The sequence below is a fragment of the Anabrus simplex genome, chromosome 1 (genome assembly GCF_040414725.1).
Source record: "Anabrus simplex isolate iqAnaSimp1 chromosome 1, ASM4041472v1, whole genome shotgun sequence".
Classification (NCBI taxonomy): Eukaryota; Metazoa; Arthropoda; class Insecta; order Orthoptera; family Tettigoniidae; genus Anabrus; species Anabrus simplex.
This window is the reverse complement of record NC_090265.1, coordinates 286,520,675-286,539,923: the sequence shown is the minus strand read 5'-3', so window position 1 is coordinate 286,539,923 and position 19,249 is coordinate 286,520,675. Positions and strand designations below refer to the sequence as shown.

The 19,249-nt window shown below is 37.9% G+C and overlaps 1 protein-coding gene across 4 annotated transcripts in view; it reads left to right on the top strand.

The window, feature by feature from the left end:
* The window catches only part of LOC136887288 (E3 ubiquitin-protein ligase LRSAM1), a 687,439-nt gene that overhangs the window by 400,500 nt on the left and 267,690 nt on the right, over positions 1–19,249 (top strand). For all 4 annotated transcript variants that reach the window (XM_067159790.2, XM_067159791.2, XM_067159789.2 and 1 more), the window contains one exon: positions 8,974–9,141. In XM_067159790.2, the coding sequence (XP_067015891.2) occupies positions 8,974–9,141 (168 nt within the window). The remainder of the gene's footprint in view (positions 1–8,973; positions 9,142–19,249) is intronic.

Below are 19,249 nucleotides of genomic sequence, written 5' to 3'. Positions count from 1 at the left end.
TTTGACAGTAAGAGAAATATGACTAAGAACATCAATAGGTTGATTTGAGGCCGAAATACAACGGGCAGTAGAAGGAGAAAAATGAAGATGGGAAAATATCTTTTGCAAAGATTCAAAAAAAGATAAACTGATCAAGGAAACAGCAGCCCCAGAATCAAGAAGAGCAACTGAAGGGACATTATTAATGACCAAAACAATATGAGAAGTAGGTGATGCGAATGACGAGGCCTCACTCGAAAAGGTTTGAGAAGAAAATTTAAGAGGCAAAGAACGATCATTGGAAACAAAGAAGGAAACTGAACAACTGAAGACAGACTTTTCCCATCATTATGCCTACTGTCTAATGACGCAGGTAAGACACGTTTCTCGAATAGGGAGTAGCACAGTTCCTAGAAATGTGACCCTTTCCTTTGCAACGGAAGCAAATAGTAGAAGAACGAGTAATTATTATCAGAAGAAACGGACGTAGAAGATAAAGCTAAAAAAGTACAAGGTGAAGTACGAGAATCTACAGGAGGTGGGATAGATGAGTAATAAGAAATGTCTCCCAAAGAATTAAAGGCATGAAATTGAGCACGATTATAGAGCTGAAGCATGGACGTAGGAGGCCTTAAAATGTTAAAGAGCTGCCGAAACGAAGGAGTAGTGTAAAATTGGACAATAGAAATTAAGTCATTTACAGAGTGAGCGATGTTTAAAACATCACTGTAGGTTGCAGTTGAATCAAGATAATCATGAGCAGGTTCTGTGGAGAGTTGGTGACGACGAATAAATTCAAGGCTAAGCTTACAACGTATTTCGTAAGGTAAGAAATAGTTATGTATGGCATTGCATTGTTGATACCTATCTGAAAATCTTAACATATTATCGACCCAAAATTTAGCGAAAAAACCAGTAGTTTTTGGGGACAGCAATCCCATTAATTGAGGAAATGAAGCTAATTTGATGTTTAGAAATTTTCGAGCGGAGAAAAGCCACAAGGTCAAACTACGAGGATCAGTAGATTGTAATTGGGGTACTTGATCAAGAGATTGTTTTATAATCTGTACATTCAAGAAGGTATCAACAGATTTGTATTGAGTCACTGAAAGAGGGGGATAAAAATGTGGATCCGGAGACATAGAATGTTGTTGAAGCAATGGGGAAGGCTTACTATCAGAATGAGTCAATAAATCGGGAGAACCAACATGAGAAGATAATGTGGGGGTATCAGAAAAAGAAATTAAATCAGCAGTTGGAATATTAGGTAAAGACAGATTTCGATATAATGGGGATGGGGATAAGTTACTATCCTCACCTAATGGAAAATTATCCGAAAAGCAGGCCATAATGTTGAAACAACAACAACAACAACAAAAGGACAAAATTTGAGAATATCTAAAGAAATATAATAAACTGAAATAGTATTAGTTTAGGCAAGAAAGTGTAATTAGAGTGAAGAGAAAAAATGTCTGCTACCATTTGTGGAGAAAAGTCGTCAACATAAGTTAATTCTGCATAGTATATTTTCATCACCGCTGTTAAGAAAACAGGATGATTTCAAAACAATGGTAATATTGCATCACCGATTTCTCTAACAAGTTTGATAACATCAATATTTCACGTATACAATACAGAAAACGAGCAGAGTGACAGGAAGCAACACTGGGGGATAGAGAGAGAGGTTTCTGTGGTATGTACCCAACAAAAGAAAAGGACCACCATTCGATAGCTCAGATAAACAACTGTATTAAGTAAATAACCTTGCACAGTACACACAGATTAATATAGGATCTAATAAAGTCTGATATAAACATAGTTGGAGATCATTAATACAATTCCTACTTTCAATAAAGAAGAAACAAAGTTCAACAATTCACTAAATAGAAGGGAGTAAAAAGAACTACTAGCCAGGATTACTATCAATTTTCAAAATAGTTCACACATTAACATGTCATATAACATTCCTTTCAGGAAAACAGACGTAAACTTTTCAAAGAACAACATTTTACCATGACATCAATAATATTTGGCCACAATCTAAATACAACACCTCCAGGGTGTTTACAAAAGTCTAATGATCTAAATGAAAGATGGGTAAAAGGAAGACAATAATAGTAAGGATAAGAAAGGAAAATAAAGTAGGAATCCGACTGCGCAAACTTGAGAGAGTTCATCCACCCGTTACTGTCCTCATATGAATGCTTGAGTAAATAATGTCAACGTTGGTCACCCTCGGTCCACATTAAAACTTTTTATGACGTAAAAATTTAAATCAGGAGAAAATTGTAAGAGTTAAGGCCCAGATCAAGGCCTTCAAAAACTAGAGTGAATAAACAGCCAGCACGCCTGAAGGGCTTAGCTTAGAGTTCCAATAATTAGCACGTGGAATTTTTAGCTCACCCAGATCAGACAGTGTTAAGTTTTCAGTTTGACGGAATAGAAATCCACATCGCACGGCAAGCCGCATGAGGCCAGTGGCCCCTCCACACACACACACACACACACACACACACACACACACACACACACACACACACACACACACACACACACACACTGTACACACGTCGATGCCAGGCTGGTTAGACAAGCGAGGCTGTCCATTATATATACGCAAGGAAGTGAAAACTAGTATTTTCGAGAAGGTATAAGTGACGTAACAGATGACGTAGGTAGTAGAAGGTAAACACAGAGCGACAGTCAGTTTGTAGTGAGTTACGGGAGCGGAGAGACGAGTGAGCACAAAATATGATTAAACCAGTAATACGTGGAAGGGTAGATGGGAAAAGCAGGTTAGAATATTTAAAGTAGAAAGTAGATGATCCAGTAGAAGCGTAGATACGAAGATATTGCCCGAGTATGTAGAGACGTAGATGCGAAGATTATTCCAGAAACTCGTAGAAACATAGATACTGTAACGAGTTGGCGGGGTAGTAGGATCAATTAACACTAAACTGGGAGCTTGTTACTAAGATTTATTAGCTAGGCACTAAAATTACACAAGACTACACACAACTTTTGCTCATAACACACACTTACGCAGTTCGCGCGCTCTCTCTCCCTTCGTTTCTCACTTGTTCTCACACTACACAGTTTTACACTCACACACAAGGTCCCGCGTCGCACGGTTACATGTTCTCTCCTTCGTCGATAGTCCGCACTGTAGCACACTAGTCCGATAACCACAGCAGTTCACATACCTCACTACACTGGCAGTTGCTCACGACTGAACCACACCAACTTCTAACTCACTCTAACTCTCACTGACTGCAGGCAGGTCATTCCTCTCTTATATACCTGCACTGGCCCTTCTAGAATTGTCCAAATGCCGGATGGATCCAGGAACATCGTGAGATGGAACACTGCAGATTAATTGTGGAGTCATTTCCATACTCCTCTGCTACGGGACCGCGAGCGGAAGCGAGTGGGTCTGGCTTAGCACTTAAGCACTGCTTGTGATTGGCGCAGTTGAAGCATAAGGGGTGGGTCTATACGGTGCCGGGCCGGGCCCACTGCCATTTGGCATGGCGGACGCTATATCCATTACACTACAGAGGTTATGGCTGGAGCACGTTACATGAGGAAGAGGCGTAACTGCCTTTATCTTTCGGGATATAGTTTTGTCCTCATCTTCATCTTCTCCTTTTGCTCTCTATTTCAGGATTCATGAGCCAGTATCAGTTTCTTCCACTAATTTGAGAGTAGGAGCTGGAGGTAATGGCTCAAAAACCCTGCATCTCACCCATTTTCCCTCTAAGACCACAGCAGCTTCCTCTTCTTCATCATCTTCCTCATTTTCATTTTCACAGATCCTGGTAACAAGACACTGAATTTATCTACCTCATCATCATCATCTGATAAGCCAGACAAGTCTGAATTGTCGAGCAACTCTTCTTGGCTGTGCAGTTAGAGTCACTCAGCTGTGAGCTTGCATCCGGGAGATATTGTGTTCGAATCCCACTGTCGGCAGCCCTGAAAATGGTTTTCCGTGGTTTCTTCCGTCCATTCTTTTCAGATGACCATAAAATCGTGCCCGTCTTTTTCTGATTGTGTCGGTAATTTTCTCTATTTTGCTGTAGACTTCCTTGTTGGATCTCTTTTGATAGATTCCATTTCTGTACTTTGATCCCAAGATTCCTCTCACAATTTTGCGTTCTCTTTTCTCCAGTTCTGCAAGGAGTCCTTTGTTGGCATTTAGAGACAGGGTTTCGGCTGCATATAGAACTACTGGCTTCAGAACTGTTTCATAGTGACGAATCTTGGTGTTTTGGGAAAGGCATTTTTTGTTGTAGATTGTGCGGGATGTTTGGTAGGCTATTTCCAGTTTGCATACTCGCTCCTGAAGTGCTTCTTTGTCCAGTCCATTTTTCATGATGATCTCACCCAGGTATTTGAATTTGTCTACTCGGGTGATGTCCCCGTATTTTGTATGGAGTTTTGGTGGAGCCTCTTTGATGTTAGTCATTACTTCTGTTTTCTCAAACGATATCTGCAAACCAGTTTGTTCGGCAATTTCCTTTAAAATTTCAACTTGAGCTCTAGCGGTTTCTATGTTGTTTGAGAGAACAGCAATATCATCGGCAAATGCTAAGCAGTCTGTTGCGATCCTCTTGGATTTGGTTCCTATTCTCAATGGACTGTAGTTGGTTTCCTGTAATCTCACCCGCCAGGTTCTGATGGTCTTTTCAAGAACACGGTTGAAGAGTATCGGGGATAGCCCATCACCTTGTCGGACTCCTGTTTTGATGTCAAAGGAATGCGAGAGACATCCGTGGAACTTCTCCTTGGATTTTGTATCAGTCAGGGTGGCTCTAATTAATGCCAGCAGTTTCAAATCAACTCCAAATTCATTTAAGATGTTTAGCAGGACTTCCCAGTCAATGGAGTCGTACGCTTTCTTAAAGTCCACAAAGACGGACACATACTGCTTGGACCTTAGTGTACAATATCTGATGATCATTTTGAGATTTTGGATCTGTTCAGCTGTTGAGCGACCTTTTCTGAACCCTCCTTGGTATTCACCTATTTCATGTTCGACTTGTGCTTCCAAATGCTCCAGGATGGCAAGTGATAGAATTTTGTAAGTCACAGGTAGCAAAGATATTCCTTTGTAGTTGTTGATGTTCTTCATGCTGCCTTTTTTTTTGTGTAATGGATGGATCAAAGCTATTTTCCAATCTTCGGGTAGGGTCTCCTTGTTCCAAATTTCTTCTATTTGCTTTTGCAAGATATCAAGTGATTCCTCTGGGGCATATTTCCATAGTTCTGCTACTACTGAGTCTTCCCCCGGCGCTTTGTTATTTTTGAGATGGGCAATGTGGCGCTTTATTTCATCTCTGTCGGGTGGTCTGGAATCTGGGTACCTGAGTAAGGGTTCCTTGGTCTCAATGGCGCTTTGCGGTTTAGAGCAATTAAGTAAATTCTTGATGTAATCTGTCAGAATGCTGCAATTTTCTTCATTTGACGTCGCCAGTGTGCCGTCCTCTCGCTCAAAGCATAGAGATGGTGGTTTATAGCAAGTGAGTTTGCGTTTGAAGGCTCTATAGTACTCTCTGCTTTCATTCTTCCTAAAGTTTTGTTCTATCTTTTCAATGAGAGATTTTTCATATTTACGTTTCTCAGTTCTGAACACCCTAGCTGCTTGGGCACGTTGGGTTTTGTAGGTTTCCCAATCATTTTCTGATTTTGTAGAGTAGTACTGTTTCCACGCATTGAGTCTTTCTTGGAGGACTGATTCGCAGGTACCATTCCACCAGGCATGCTTTTTGCTTCTCTTGATTTCTGCAATGTCTTTGGCGGCCTCAACAAGGAGACTTTTGGTGTTGTTAAAGTCACAGTCATTTGGTCTAGCCTTCTCCTGGAACTCCTCGACCCTTTGCTGAAGTTTATCATTGTCGAAGCGTGTGATCTGTTTGGTTGTCTTCCTTGTGTTTGAGGGAATTGGTTTGAATTTGATAAGAGACATATAATGATCTGAGGCCACATTGATGCCTTTCTTTACCTTGACATTCATAATCTCAGGACTGTTTCTCCTGGAGATTGCAACATGATCAATTTGGAACTCTCCGAGAGCTTGGACGGGAGAACGCCAAGTCATTTACTTTCTGGGTAGATGGCGAAAGTGGGTCGACATGACCTGCAGGTTGTGATTTTCGCAAATGGACACCAGTCTTTTGCCGTTGGGATTGGTTCTTTTTTGAGCAGGGTAATTTCCTATAACTTTCTTTTACTTCTGTTCACAACCTAGTTGGGCATTGAAGTCACCGAAAAGAAGCTTGACATGGTGTTTGGGGATTTTGTTTAATTTTTCATCCAGTAGGTCCCAGAAATTATCAACTTCGTCTGGATCAGACTTGTTCTTATCGTTTGTAGGAGCATGTGCGTTAACTAGGGCGTAGGTTTTGTTTGCGCATTTAATTGTGAGTATAGACAATCCGTCATTCACATGTTCGAAATTTGCAACCGATTTAAGGATCTTGGTTCTAACAGCAAACGTGGTTCCAAGCATCACAGCTCCGTTGAGGATTGCTCTTTGCGCTTTGCTCTTGAAAAGTCGGTAGCCTTCGGATTCAAAAATCTCTTCATCTGGGTACCTTGTTTCCTGTAGGGCCATTATGGATATCTGATTTTTGTGAATAGCTTTGGTGAGGGTTTTCAGCTTGCCAGTTTGTGTAAATGAATTTATGTTGAAAGTTGCTAGAAAGCTTTTAGATTTTGGCCTGAGTTTTTGACTCTTCGGGGTACACTGAGACGCTCCGACTCGTCTCTTGCATGATGTCAAGTCTCCCCCAGAATCCGAATGAGACTCGTGCGCCGTGGCGTTCACGTCCAGGGATTTATCCGAAGATTTACCCCCTGGGGTATTTTTCTTGAAATGTTGTGCCATCATGCTTTTTGACTTGACTTTGCTTTGGACGGGTACCCATCCTTTTACAACTAGGATTGCTAGCCCTAGAGGTTGCCTCAAGATGTTTTCTGGCTTCTGGTCATTTACCAGTCTTCGCCGTAACATTATTATTATTATTATTATTATTATTATTATTATTATTATTATTATTATTATTATTATTATTATTATTATTATTATTATTATTATTATTATTATTATTATTATTATTATTATTCAGTTAGGCCATCTTAGGACAACATGAAATAGTTTTCTTCTTCTTGTCTTCCCAATACTCTCTTGTACTGTCGCCATCAATAATTATCCTTATATGGAATGTTGCACTAGATTAATTTGAGGCCATTCTGTCAATTGGGTGCATAAAATTACAGTTTAAACAACTTTTGTTTGCAGTGAGAAACAAACCAACATTTTTCATTGAAACATGATGTACTTGATGAGCATTCTTTGTCTGGGCTGGCTTTACCTACACATTACAAAAACCAAGTTGAAAATATCTTCTGAAGCACCAGAGTAAAGGCACTTGATGAATTTTAGTTGAAACTACTGTATTACACCATTCATTATGAACCATCCAATTATGCTCAGGAACAGGACAAACACACCGCCATTTGACAAAATCATCTACCACATGAAGACACATACAAGATGAGTGGAGAGACCTGTAAGTGTTGGTAGAATCCGCATGAAATTTTAAAATCCATCTTGTTTAGCAATTCTCTACACATCCTTGCAATGTGTATCAGCAGCCAATTTAAGTTTTCATGTTTTATTTTTCTCCAAAGTTTTGAAGAGTTAGACAGAACAGCAGGTTGTATTTTGGTATGACATATTTAACAGTCTCTTTGTAAGTGTTAATATCATGTGCCAAAAAGAAAATGATTATTGGTGAACAATATTCCAGCTATTAAGATTTTTGATGAACACCTACTAATGGAAGCAAAAAAAATTGGAATAGTTATGTCAGGATTCAAATCTCATTTTTCCAGTTTGTAGGTATGCTGATATGCAGTTTTTCTTTTTCTCTGCCCTTTTTCTTTGTGTGTGTGTATATATTCAGACATTCTTAGAATAACCTAATTGCTGGAATGCACTTAGTAAGTCCATGAATATTAATTTGATGAACTAGTTCTTAAAATTAGTTCACTAATATCATGTTGTTTTTGAAGAGAAGAAAATTAATTCTGCTTTGAAATTTAATGTTATGTCTGTAGAAAAAAAAATTAAGTGCTAGACTTAACTCCTGTTAATACTGCGTAATGATAAATAACTGCCACCATACATTAAGTAATAACTACTAATTAAAGAAATTTACATAATTGTTGTCTGTATCAAAGATCAAAGCATTTTCTTTTGAACACGCATGTTGGCGATTGCAATCAGCTGAAAATTTTCAGATTATATCAATGTGATATTTTGTTTAGTATTTGTGATCTTTTGATGGCTTTGGCTATAAATTGCTGTCTTAGATCTACCCTCATTGCATTATATTTACTCTTCTTCATTAGTATTTGCATCTAAAATGCAGTATTTTTAATCATATTTTATGGTTTAGGGCAGTATTCCTTTCATTTTTCTGTTTATTTGCTGCTTCTATAGTATAAATTTCCAGTTTGATGTTTAGCATAAGAATTTTGATCATGGGCTTATTTTTCTGAGCTTCTCCTTTGATCACAATATTTGGGTACTTTTTGTTCCCTAATACTTGAAAGGAATTTGAACTCAGTCAACTGTAAATTCTCTCATCAACTTCAGCACCATCTGTGATTTTCCGTTCAAATAATGAAGGCAAAAATTATAGCGATATAATATTTGTTATGAATTGCATTAAACTTGATAGCATTTCAAAAATATTTTCAATGTAATGAGCAAATTTATAGAGAATGTTTTCTAGTTGTACTTCCTTTGTAAACAGCAATCACCACCTTCACCAGAACATGTTTTTCTTTTTACATTTGTATATTTAGTTGTACTTCCCTTTAAGACAATAATAATTATCAGCACCACCACCCATACATTTTTTTAATGTTCTCATAACTATTAGACAGATAACTAAATGAAATTTTATTTTGTTACTTTTTCAGAGGAAACTGCAACTGATTTGGTTGTGTCACAGCTACTGTCTTTGAATTCAAATGAACGCAACTCTGTGCATCTTCAACTTCTATTTGAACGTGAAAGAGAAGAGGAAGAACATATTTTGAATGTACGCCAAGAAGAATACAGAAATCTAAGACGAAGGGATATTCTAAGTAAGTTTTCATTACTACAAATTTGTGTTCAACTGGCAGTTTTAACAAGCATTGGTTTATTATACGAATACAGTTGCTCTCAAGAGCCTAAAAATCTATTCTGGGAAGCACCTGATCTTAATAACAGATCAAATATAGAAAGATAGGAACACAAATTGGAACACATAATAGGGTAAACACAGATGACAAGTCAGCATCTGAAAGAGGGAGCAACAGAAAAAGAAACATGGATAAACATGAAAAGATAAAAGAACAGGAACAATCTCCACATCTTTATATCTTTATACACGGTTGTCTTCATATATCTAGGCTCTCTCTTCATCAATCCAGTTCTTCTACAACCATTTCTCCTCAACCCCTGACAAACTCATTTCTGCTTTCCAGCTTCATCAAGAGGGCAGGCTTCAACACCCATTGAGTGGATGTCTTGACAGATCTTTCATCCTATGTAAGTCAAGGAGAAAGCTAGATGAAAAAAAAAAAAAAAAAAAAAAAAAAAATGAATACGTGTGATAAAAGACTACAAACATAGAATAAACACACAAGCAGAAAAGAAACTCAATGGGTCAATACAAGTTATGAAAAGAAGCAAACATGTGACAAATTAAGTCGTATAAAGATAGGAACTGATAATACTAATAATAATAATAATAATAATGTTATTTGCTTTACGTCCCATTAAGATAGGAACTGATATCTTCAGATAGACTCAGATGGACTCTCCTCATCAATCCCAGTTCTTCTACATCAATTTCGCTAGGAGTGTTGAGGCCTGTTCTCCTGAAGAAGCTTGGAAGTGTAAATGAACTTGTCAGCAACCAGCTGTAATTTTGCACTCATAAGCCTTATAATTTTCTTTTATGTGTAACACATGTATAAGATGTATAAGATTTCTGCTGAAGTTACAGTTAATATTTCCAGAATTCAATCCATGGACATAAAATGTGTACAGCAAACTGAACGACCAATGAAGAATAACTTTGTTTCTAATTTTTTTATTGATAAATTTATGTATAAGTTCCGTGCTTTCAGATTGGAGATTTCTCTTCATTAAAAGAGAAGACCCTTAGGTTTGAAGAGCAAAGTAGAAAAAAATGCTTTAGTTGCATGACTTTGGACAAGAAATCCATCAGCTTCTAGATCTAGGTTGCTATTTGATAGTATCACTGTTAAAGCTGAAATGTATTTGAAAGACTTCATTTTTAATAAGCCTGGCTTGCTTTAGTATGACCATTCTCGACTAAATATTTCATGGTTTCAAACTAAATATTTCTTGATTTCTATTATTCTAGAGACCTGAACTTCTGTGCCACTTTCCCTGTATTCTGTATTAAAAAAAAAAAAAGAAGTCTATAAACTTCATCCCTTGAATACAGTTTTAGAGCATCATCTAGAAGATATTCCACATGGAATGGGTTGCTATATTTCTAGAAAATAGATCTCAGAGAATTAGAGTAGGTGAAGCTTTATCTGACCCTGTAATAATTAAGAGGGGAATTCCTCAAGGCAGTATTATCGGGCCTTTATGTTTTCTTATATATATAAATGATATATGTAAAGGAGTGGAATCGGAGGTAAGGCTTTTTGCGGATGATGTTATTCTCTATAGAGTGATAAATAAGTTACAAGATTGTGAGCAACTGCAACATGACCTCGAAAATGTTGTGAGATGGACAGCAGGCAATGGTATGTTGATAAACGGGGTTAAAAGTCAGGTTGTGAGTTTCACAAATAGGAAAAGTCCTCTCAGTTTTAATTACTGTGTTGATGGGGTGAAAGTTCCTTTTGGGGATCATTGTAGGTATCTGAGTGTTAATATACGGAAAGATCTTCATTGGGGTAATCACATAAATGGGATTGTAAATAAAGGGTACAGATCTCTGCACATAGTTATGAGGGTGTTTAGGGGTTGTAGTAAGGATGTAAAGGAGAGGGCATATAAGTCTCTGGTAAGACCCCAACTAGATTATGGTTCCAGTGTATGGGACCCTCACCAGGATTACCTGATTCAAGAACTGGAAAAAATCCAAAGAAAAGCAGCTCGATTTGTTCTGGGTGATTTCCAACAAAAGAGTAGCGTTACAAAAATGTTGCAAAGTTTGGGTTGGGAAGAATTGAGAGAAAGAAGAAGAGCTGCTCGACTAAGTGGTATGTTGCAAGTGATGAAAATCATTGTTATCCGTATTGAAGATACTGAATGTAGGATGCTAAAAGGTTTGTTTTGTCACCTATTCAATACATATAAATTTTACAATTTAGGAATTTATTATTGATTCCACTTGAGACATGTTTCGTCCTTCATTGAGGGCATCATCAGTCAAATTATCTCCTCAAGGCAAAAATCAGGTACCTGGTTAGTAGTTGACATGCACAAATGAATACATATTATTAATACACATTGCAAAAATTAAGTATGAGAAACAGTTGTACAATAGTGATGGTTGAACATATAGGTTTATAGAATAAGAAGTCAGCACCAATGCGTAAAATTGTAATAATGTAAATATTTTTGAAACTTTATATTTTCCTATGATTGCGTCAACTGTTCTCCAGAGCACCACTGCCGAACTCTACTATTTTAATTTTACGCATTGGTGCTGACTTCTTATTCTATAAACCTATATGTTCAACTATCACTATTGTACAACTGTTTCTCATACTTAATTTTTGCAATGTGTATTAATAATATGCATTCATTTGTGCATGTCAACTACTAACCAGGTACCTGATTTTTGCCTTGAGGAGATAATTTGACTGATGATGCCCTCAATGAAGGGTGAAACATGTCTCAAGTGGAATCAATAATAAATTCCTAAATTGTAAAATTTATATGTATTGAATAGGTGACAAAACAAACCTTTTAGCATCCTACATAAGTGGTATGTTCCAAGCTGTCAGCGGAGAGATGGCGTGGAATGACATTAGTAGACGAATAAGTTTGAGTGGCGTTTGTAAAAGTAGGAAAGATCACAATATGAAGATAAAGTTGAAATTCAAGAGGACAAACTGGGGCAAATATTCATTCATAGGAAGGGGAGTTAGGGATTAAAAATAACTTACCAAGGGAGACGTTCAATAAATTTCCAATTTCTTTGAAATCATTTAGGAAAAGGCTAGGAAAGCAACAGATAGGGAATCTGCCACCTGGGCGACTGCTTTAAATGCAGATCAGTATTCATTGATTGATCATTGGGATATTCTCGTATATTTTTTGCACTTCATGTCTCTGTAATCTCTCTATAATAATAACAACAGAATGTCTCCAATTTCCTTCAGAATAAAGCTTCTGAAGGACAAAAAATTATGAAGCATTTTGTTACCTTGGACATGGAGTTTACATTCCTGAAGCTGTTTGCTCTGAAAAGAGATAGCGCTCCCACATAGCTCTATTTTTCAATCTCAGTCAGAACCTCAAACACTTGGTGTTCGTAGATTTTTTTATTGTGTACAAAATATTTAGTGGAAAGATATTTTACTTCACAGAGAACAGTGGCAATGTGCTGATTTCAACCACTAAAGTAATGGGTTCATTAGTCCTCCAAAACAATGTAACTGTACAAAAGTACAATCCTCAATTTTAGGGTAGGAAATGTTTGTAAATAACAATCTCCCAAATTTAGGTTAGGAAATTTTCATAAATAATTTGTAATATAAAGTACTGAATATCATGTTCATTTTTAAAAGCAAGGCGTAAGAACATAATATTGTAAGAATAATTTGTAGTTAGGGAATATTGCATATGTGCATCATTATATTTTATATAGATTTCTGTTTGGGTAAGAGTCTGTGCACATGGCCTGTCAGTGAAGATTGTGCAACAAGGAAAACAGTAATTGTATCGGTATAGATGGTTGAATTTGATTAAAAGTGTTGCAACAAGTGGTTTAGATACCCAGGGTACAGCCGGGAAGTGTATGTTGAAGATGGTAATAAATCAGTGTGGATTAGCGTGCAAGACCGCTATTTGCGGATCGGCAGCTCAGTAACCAATTTGAAAGCTCCGATTTTGAACAAGGTTGCATTGACCAAGAGAGATGCTTGAAGATGTTGCAGTTGGAGTGTTGCTTCCATCCAGTTGCTTTTCATGACGATTACCATTACAAAGGCTTTGTTGTACGAATTCTTTACGATTGTATTACTGTACCATTACATAGTCATAATGAGTGCATTACTCGGTAATTACAAGTTCCTAGTGAGCAGTTGGTGGAAGGCACTACATAGTGTTCTTTTGCAAGTCAGACTCTGGATTATTCCTCTCTGAAGAAATGCACACTGTGGTTAGTGTTTTATAGGTGCAATCCGGAGATAATGTGTTGTTGTACACAGAACTGATTATTGCTTGAAGTAATTATAGGCCAAGTGTTCAGCGCTTGGTCTTTCTTTGATTGATTTGACGTGGCATTTGTCTTGCATGTAGTCCACAGAATTTTTTTTAACATAGTGAAGTTGTTTGATTAACAGAGTATAGTGAGGTGACTGGGTTTATTTTAACACACAGTTATAACACATGGTAAATAGATTCCATGGTGATGATGCTATTCTGCTAATGTGTATATGATTAAGAATGGATAGTCTTATCTGTAGGATACCATTAATTTGAAGCATGGCCTCAGAGCTATGTATAGTTGTGGTGTATAGCTTGTAGATGTTGTTTGTGGATATTTATGTTAGTCTCATCACGTGATGGTTATTGTTTTGTTTTGTTTTGTTTTGTTTTGTTTTTGTTTTGTTTTGTTTTGTTTTGTTTTGTTTTGTTTTGTTTTGTTTTGTTTTGTTTTGTTTTGTTTTGTTTTGTTTTGTTTTGTTTTTGTTTTTGTTTTTGTTTTTGTTTTTGTTTTGTTTTGTTTTGTTTTGGAAGTAAATTCTAGTAGTGAAACGGATAGCAAATCGTGTATTGGTGCAGAAAGGAAAAACCCGGCATGCTATCCAAATTTACTTTCAGGGTTAAATAATAGCAAGTAGGGTAATGAAGCAACTTTAGAGCCTCGTCAGCATGATGACCGTCTCCTTGGGAGAAGGAGTTCTTTCATACTCTACAGAGTTAATTATTCCTGTAAATATTTTGCAGGTGGTGTGCAATTTTGTTACTTATATTTATTTCAAATTAATGTTTTATTTCATTACCCAGATTTTGTGTTTCTATTTTGCCAAATGGTTACAACCATTTCAGAAAGTCATGCACAGGATTTTTCTGAATTATGACCATAAGATGAACCACTGTTTTCTAGTATGAGCTCTCCAGGCTCTGCTTAAGTTTCATTAGTTGATCCTGTATTTCCCTCAGGTGGTGGTGATTATTGTTTTAAGAGGAAGTACAGCTAGGCAACCATCCTGTATTAACACTAACCAGAGAGAAAAATGGAAAGGATCCAACACTTCAAAAATGAAGATATCAGCCAAAGAAAGACAAGGGCCACAAAAGGCGTGAAAATGAATGACTCCCAAGGCCTCGATACATAATACCATCGGGGTCAAAAAAGAACAAGAGGTGACCAAGGTAGGTCAGATAGGACAGATGAAAGTGAGGAGCCTGGCACAAGTGGAAGCAATGCTAGGACTCGGCTAAGGACCCTGTGGTCGCCAACCCCCACCCCCACCACCACCCTCCCCCTTTAAAGTTCAGAACTCCTGGGGCCCCTTTTAGTCACCTCTTATAACAGGCAGGGGATATTGTGGGTGTTATTCTATTGCCCCACCCACAGAGGGTGTCTTTTTATCAACAGTCCATTCTCTTCTTTGTATAGGTTCCTCCATAACAGCTATATAAATTCCTTGTATCCATCGGAAAGATTCTTGTGCACTGCTCTGGCATTCATCACTACGATCTTGACACTTTCCATCTTCTTCTTCACTTTTGATGAGTTGTTCCATTGGAATATCTTTGGTTTACATAAAGGTGTTCACCTGCTGGGGAATGCAATTCTCAGGCTGATGATAAATTTTCAAATTTTCTGCATTGAATATTCATTTTCCCATCCAGACTTTCAATCTTATATGCATTATTCCTAAAACTTTGAATGACTCAAAAAGGACCTACATAAAGAGCTGCAAATTTTGGATAATATCTCCCCTCAGGATATGAAATCACTGGTCTTATTATCAGTACCAGTGCCCTTTCTTCCAGTGGCCCGAGAAATCATGTATCGTTCACCCTCCTTAGGGGGAGGTCAACTTGACATTGGGGATGTTCAACCATCTGCTGAATACACAGTTCCTGTGAAGGTTGTGGAACATTAGGACATCATATTACAGCGTGCCAAGGTCTTGTTGGATATTATTACAGTGAATCACGGATGGCAACTTCTCAGTAGATTCATGGATCATGCCGTTGACACAGTCAGCTATAATGGTTAAGACATTGATCCATTTCCAATACTTATTAGGGCAATAGATCATACAGAACTTTGCAATATCTTGCATTACTCTCTGAAGAATTACCTTCAGGATGCCTGAATGAAGTAAGGCTGTGCTTAATGTCAAGACAACGAATCTTATGTTTGAATTGTGCAAGTGTCAATTGCGAGCTATGGTCAGATGACAAAACCTCCGGATTTCCCATGGTGGGAATGACATGATGATTGATAAATCGGATAGTGGGTTTGAACCCTACTTCCGGCAGCTATGAAGATGTTTTTCTGTAGTTTTCCATTTTCACACCAGGAAAATGCTGAGGTTGTTTCTTGATTAAGGCCACTGCTGCTTCTTTCCCACTCCTAGCCCTTTCGCATCACATCACCATAAAATCTACCTGTTTCAGTATGATGTAAAGCAAATTGTAAAATATTGATAGGTTGTAAAACCAATTTAGAATTTGCCTTCTGCATAGGTGTCAAGGAAGTAAATTTAAAAAAGATGTCAATTGTCACAAGGGCATAATGATTATCTCTTCTAGATTTTGGGAGAGGTCCATAAATGTCTGTCGCATACAGTTCCTTCGGCCTTGAGGGCAACACCTGTATCAGAGCTTGTTTGATCAAGAAGGTATTAGTCTTGACTTGCTGACCAGTGTTGCATGTGATTACAGTCTCACGTACCATATCATTTAGGTTCATCCAAGTGAACATTTCCCGGATGGTGGCTGCCACTTTGTCAATTCCACCATGACCCATAATTCAGTGTGCATGCCGTACCAGGTCTTTGTGCAGAGAAGATGGTATCAACACTCTGGCTTTCATATTATCCCTGTGAACAAATCTCAATAATATCCCATTAATATACTGTGCTGTTATTTCGGTGCGATAAAGGTTTATCAAAGGCAAAATTAAAATTGACAATAAGGCAAAATTAAAATTGACAATAATATGAGGGTCGAGTCATAAGTCATGGCAACTATTTTTTTCTCGCGAACAGGAGACAACACAGAAAATCTAAGAAATGCATTTGGGATTATAGGGCATGTACTTATGCATAGTGCCTGCGGACAAATTCTAACTTCAGGAGATTCTCGTAGGAAAGTGACAGAACACAGGCCATTGGTAAACATTGTTATTATGGTACAGACAGCAAATACACAAGACTACGTACAAAAGACAGGTCTCAATTGGTTACAGACCTTCAACATAATTATCCAAGGTTTTCACTGTGTGTTGCCAGTGGTCGGCAGATGCTGAATACCATTCGCTGCATGTGTATCGCTAACGTGTGGCACCTCTCTCCAAAATGCTGTTACTATATCCTCTTTCGTAGCAAACCGTTGTCCACGTAATGGCTTCTTGACTTTGGGGATTAGATCCTAGTCACATGGGCTCAGATCAGGCGAATAAGCCAGGTGTGAAAAAAACCTCCCATCCCCACCGTAGTAAGCGACGCTGAACGATGGCTTCTGTGTGAGCTGTCACGTTATGATGTAGGATTATGGCGTTGTCTAAATGATCTGGATGTTTGGTTCACACTGCACAGCGCAATTGGTACAACAAAAAGGAATTGCAATAAACTGCATTGACAGTGTGCTACTCACGCACTGGATGACACCATAACCTTATTGGGCCACTGTTCTATAGGGCATGGCATGCCCACCTAATGCTTCCTGCAGCTCTGCATGGCATTGGCGTGCATTCCTGCTGCGGAGAACTGCTATTTTAATATACGATCGTTGCTCCTGCTTGTTGACTTCCATTTTGTGATGCTCTCACTCACACACTGAACTTGGGGGCATGCTTAGACCCACACTGTTGTTTACATACACCATCTAGTGGCATCATATGCAAGTACATACCGTACGTTTCCAAATGCATATCTTAGATTTTCCGTGTTGTCTCCTGTTATAATACCAATATAATGGTCCGTTATTGGACATTATAAATTTTCCAGCTAACTCTTTCTTGGTTGCCTGCGTTCCGCCCTCGTGTGCTAAGTTAGGCTCGTCAGTTGGGACTTAGCACACCACCCAAGACGCAAGGCTAGTGCATACCGTGGAGGCCACTGCATAGGCTATTTGAAGCCACCAGCAGTGCCAATGCACTATGAGAGCTATGTCTCATTTCCAAAAATAGATGCCTGCCTGGCCATCAAATAATGTAGATGTTGATTCCCATAGGGAACCTAAAATATTTGTCCTGAATGAGTAAATTTATAATACCAAATAGCCTATGCAGTGGCCTCCACGGTATGCACTAGCCTTGCGTCTTGGGTGGTGTGCTAAGTCCCAACTGACGAGCCTAACTTAGCACACGAGGGCGAAACGCAGGCAACCAAGAATGAGTTAGCTGGAAAATTTATAATGTCCAATAACGGACCATTATATTGGTATTATAAATTTACTCATTCAGGACAAATATTTTAGGTTCCCTATGGGAATCAACATCTACATTATTGTCTCCTGTTCACGAGAAAAATAATAGTTGCCATGACTTATGACTCGACCTACGTAATATGCCGGAAATAAGCAAGATATCTTTGCAACTCAAGTTAGTGTGCGAGGAATGTTGAATAAATTATCTGTGATAGTGATGTTCTTTGACGGGCAGTGCTATAACAGAATCGGGCACAAACAGCTGTTCTCTAAATCCTAGTAAGACTTTGGATATGGACAGTTGTGGAACGTATTGTTACATTAATTCATCTAGTAATTTCTTGTTTGTGTTGATGTCTTGCACACTGATAGACTTGTCTATCGAAGTGAAAGTGAATGTGAAAACTGCAAACATGGAAAGAAACATGTGCTGACTAATTTTTTACTCAAGATTAATATTCAGTGATAATCCACACTATTAAATTTTGGGCATCAGGCAGTTAATAGGATATTATCAGCATTCATGAAATCCAATTGTAAACAGGATTTATTGTCTGTTGTAATGGAAAGACAGATTGGACAGTCTGGAAGATAAAGGTTAGAAGGTAAAGACAAACATTTGTCATGAGTCCATGACAGCTGTGACATTATTCATCTTTCTTCCTTTATTATGTGAATGGATATATATTCTGACCAATGGTGATTGAATTATGATGGATTTTTTGTATTTCATGAAGAAGAGTTTTCATAAAATGAATAACTCATTCAAGAGATGGCAGATTACAATGGAAAAAAAAAAAAAGAACTTCAGACCAGCATCATAAGGGAACAACCTGCAACCGAAGTTCAAGGAATTGGATGTCACGAGTTCCTGAGATACTTTTCAACATGAATCATTAAGTACTTGAAGAGAGAATCCAAAGCATGATTATGATATTTAATTGAAATTACCTTAGGCATTATTTTGTATGAATTGAAAGATCAAGGTTATGTGCAGGTTACCATATATCAAATGAATGATTCAGCACAATTGATTTAAGGATACAGTGTTCAATAATGAATTATGGGATCGAAAAATAGGATGAGATCAATCTTCACTATACACTATATTGCTAACTAGCAAATGTACCCGTGCTTCGCTACGGTATTCTACATTGTATACGGATATCGACGTAAAGACTGTGCGTGCAGTAAATGAGATTGTTTTAAAGTTACATGTCTCTTAGCCTTATCCGAGAAATAGTATGGGGAGGTTCCCATACATTGTTTCCAATGTAAAGTGAGGGTTGCGGAGTTGTGATGATAACGGCAGGCTCACTTGCCTACTGCCATTCACAATCGAGTTGGCAAGTTTACATTATAATTGCAGGCCCCATT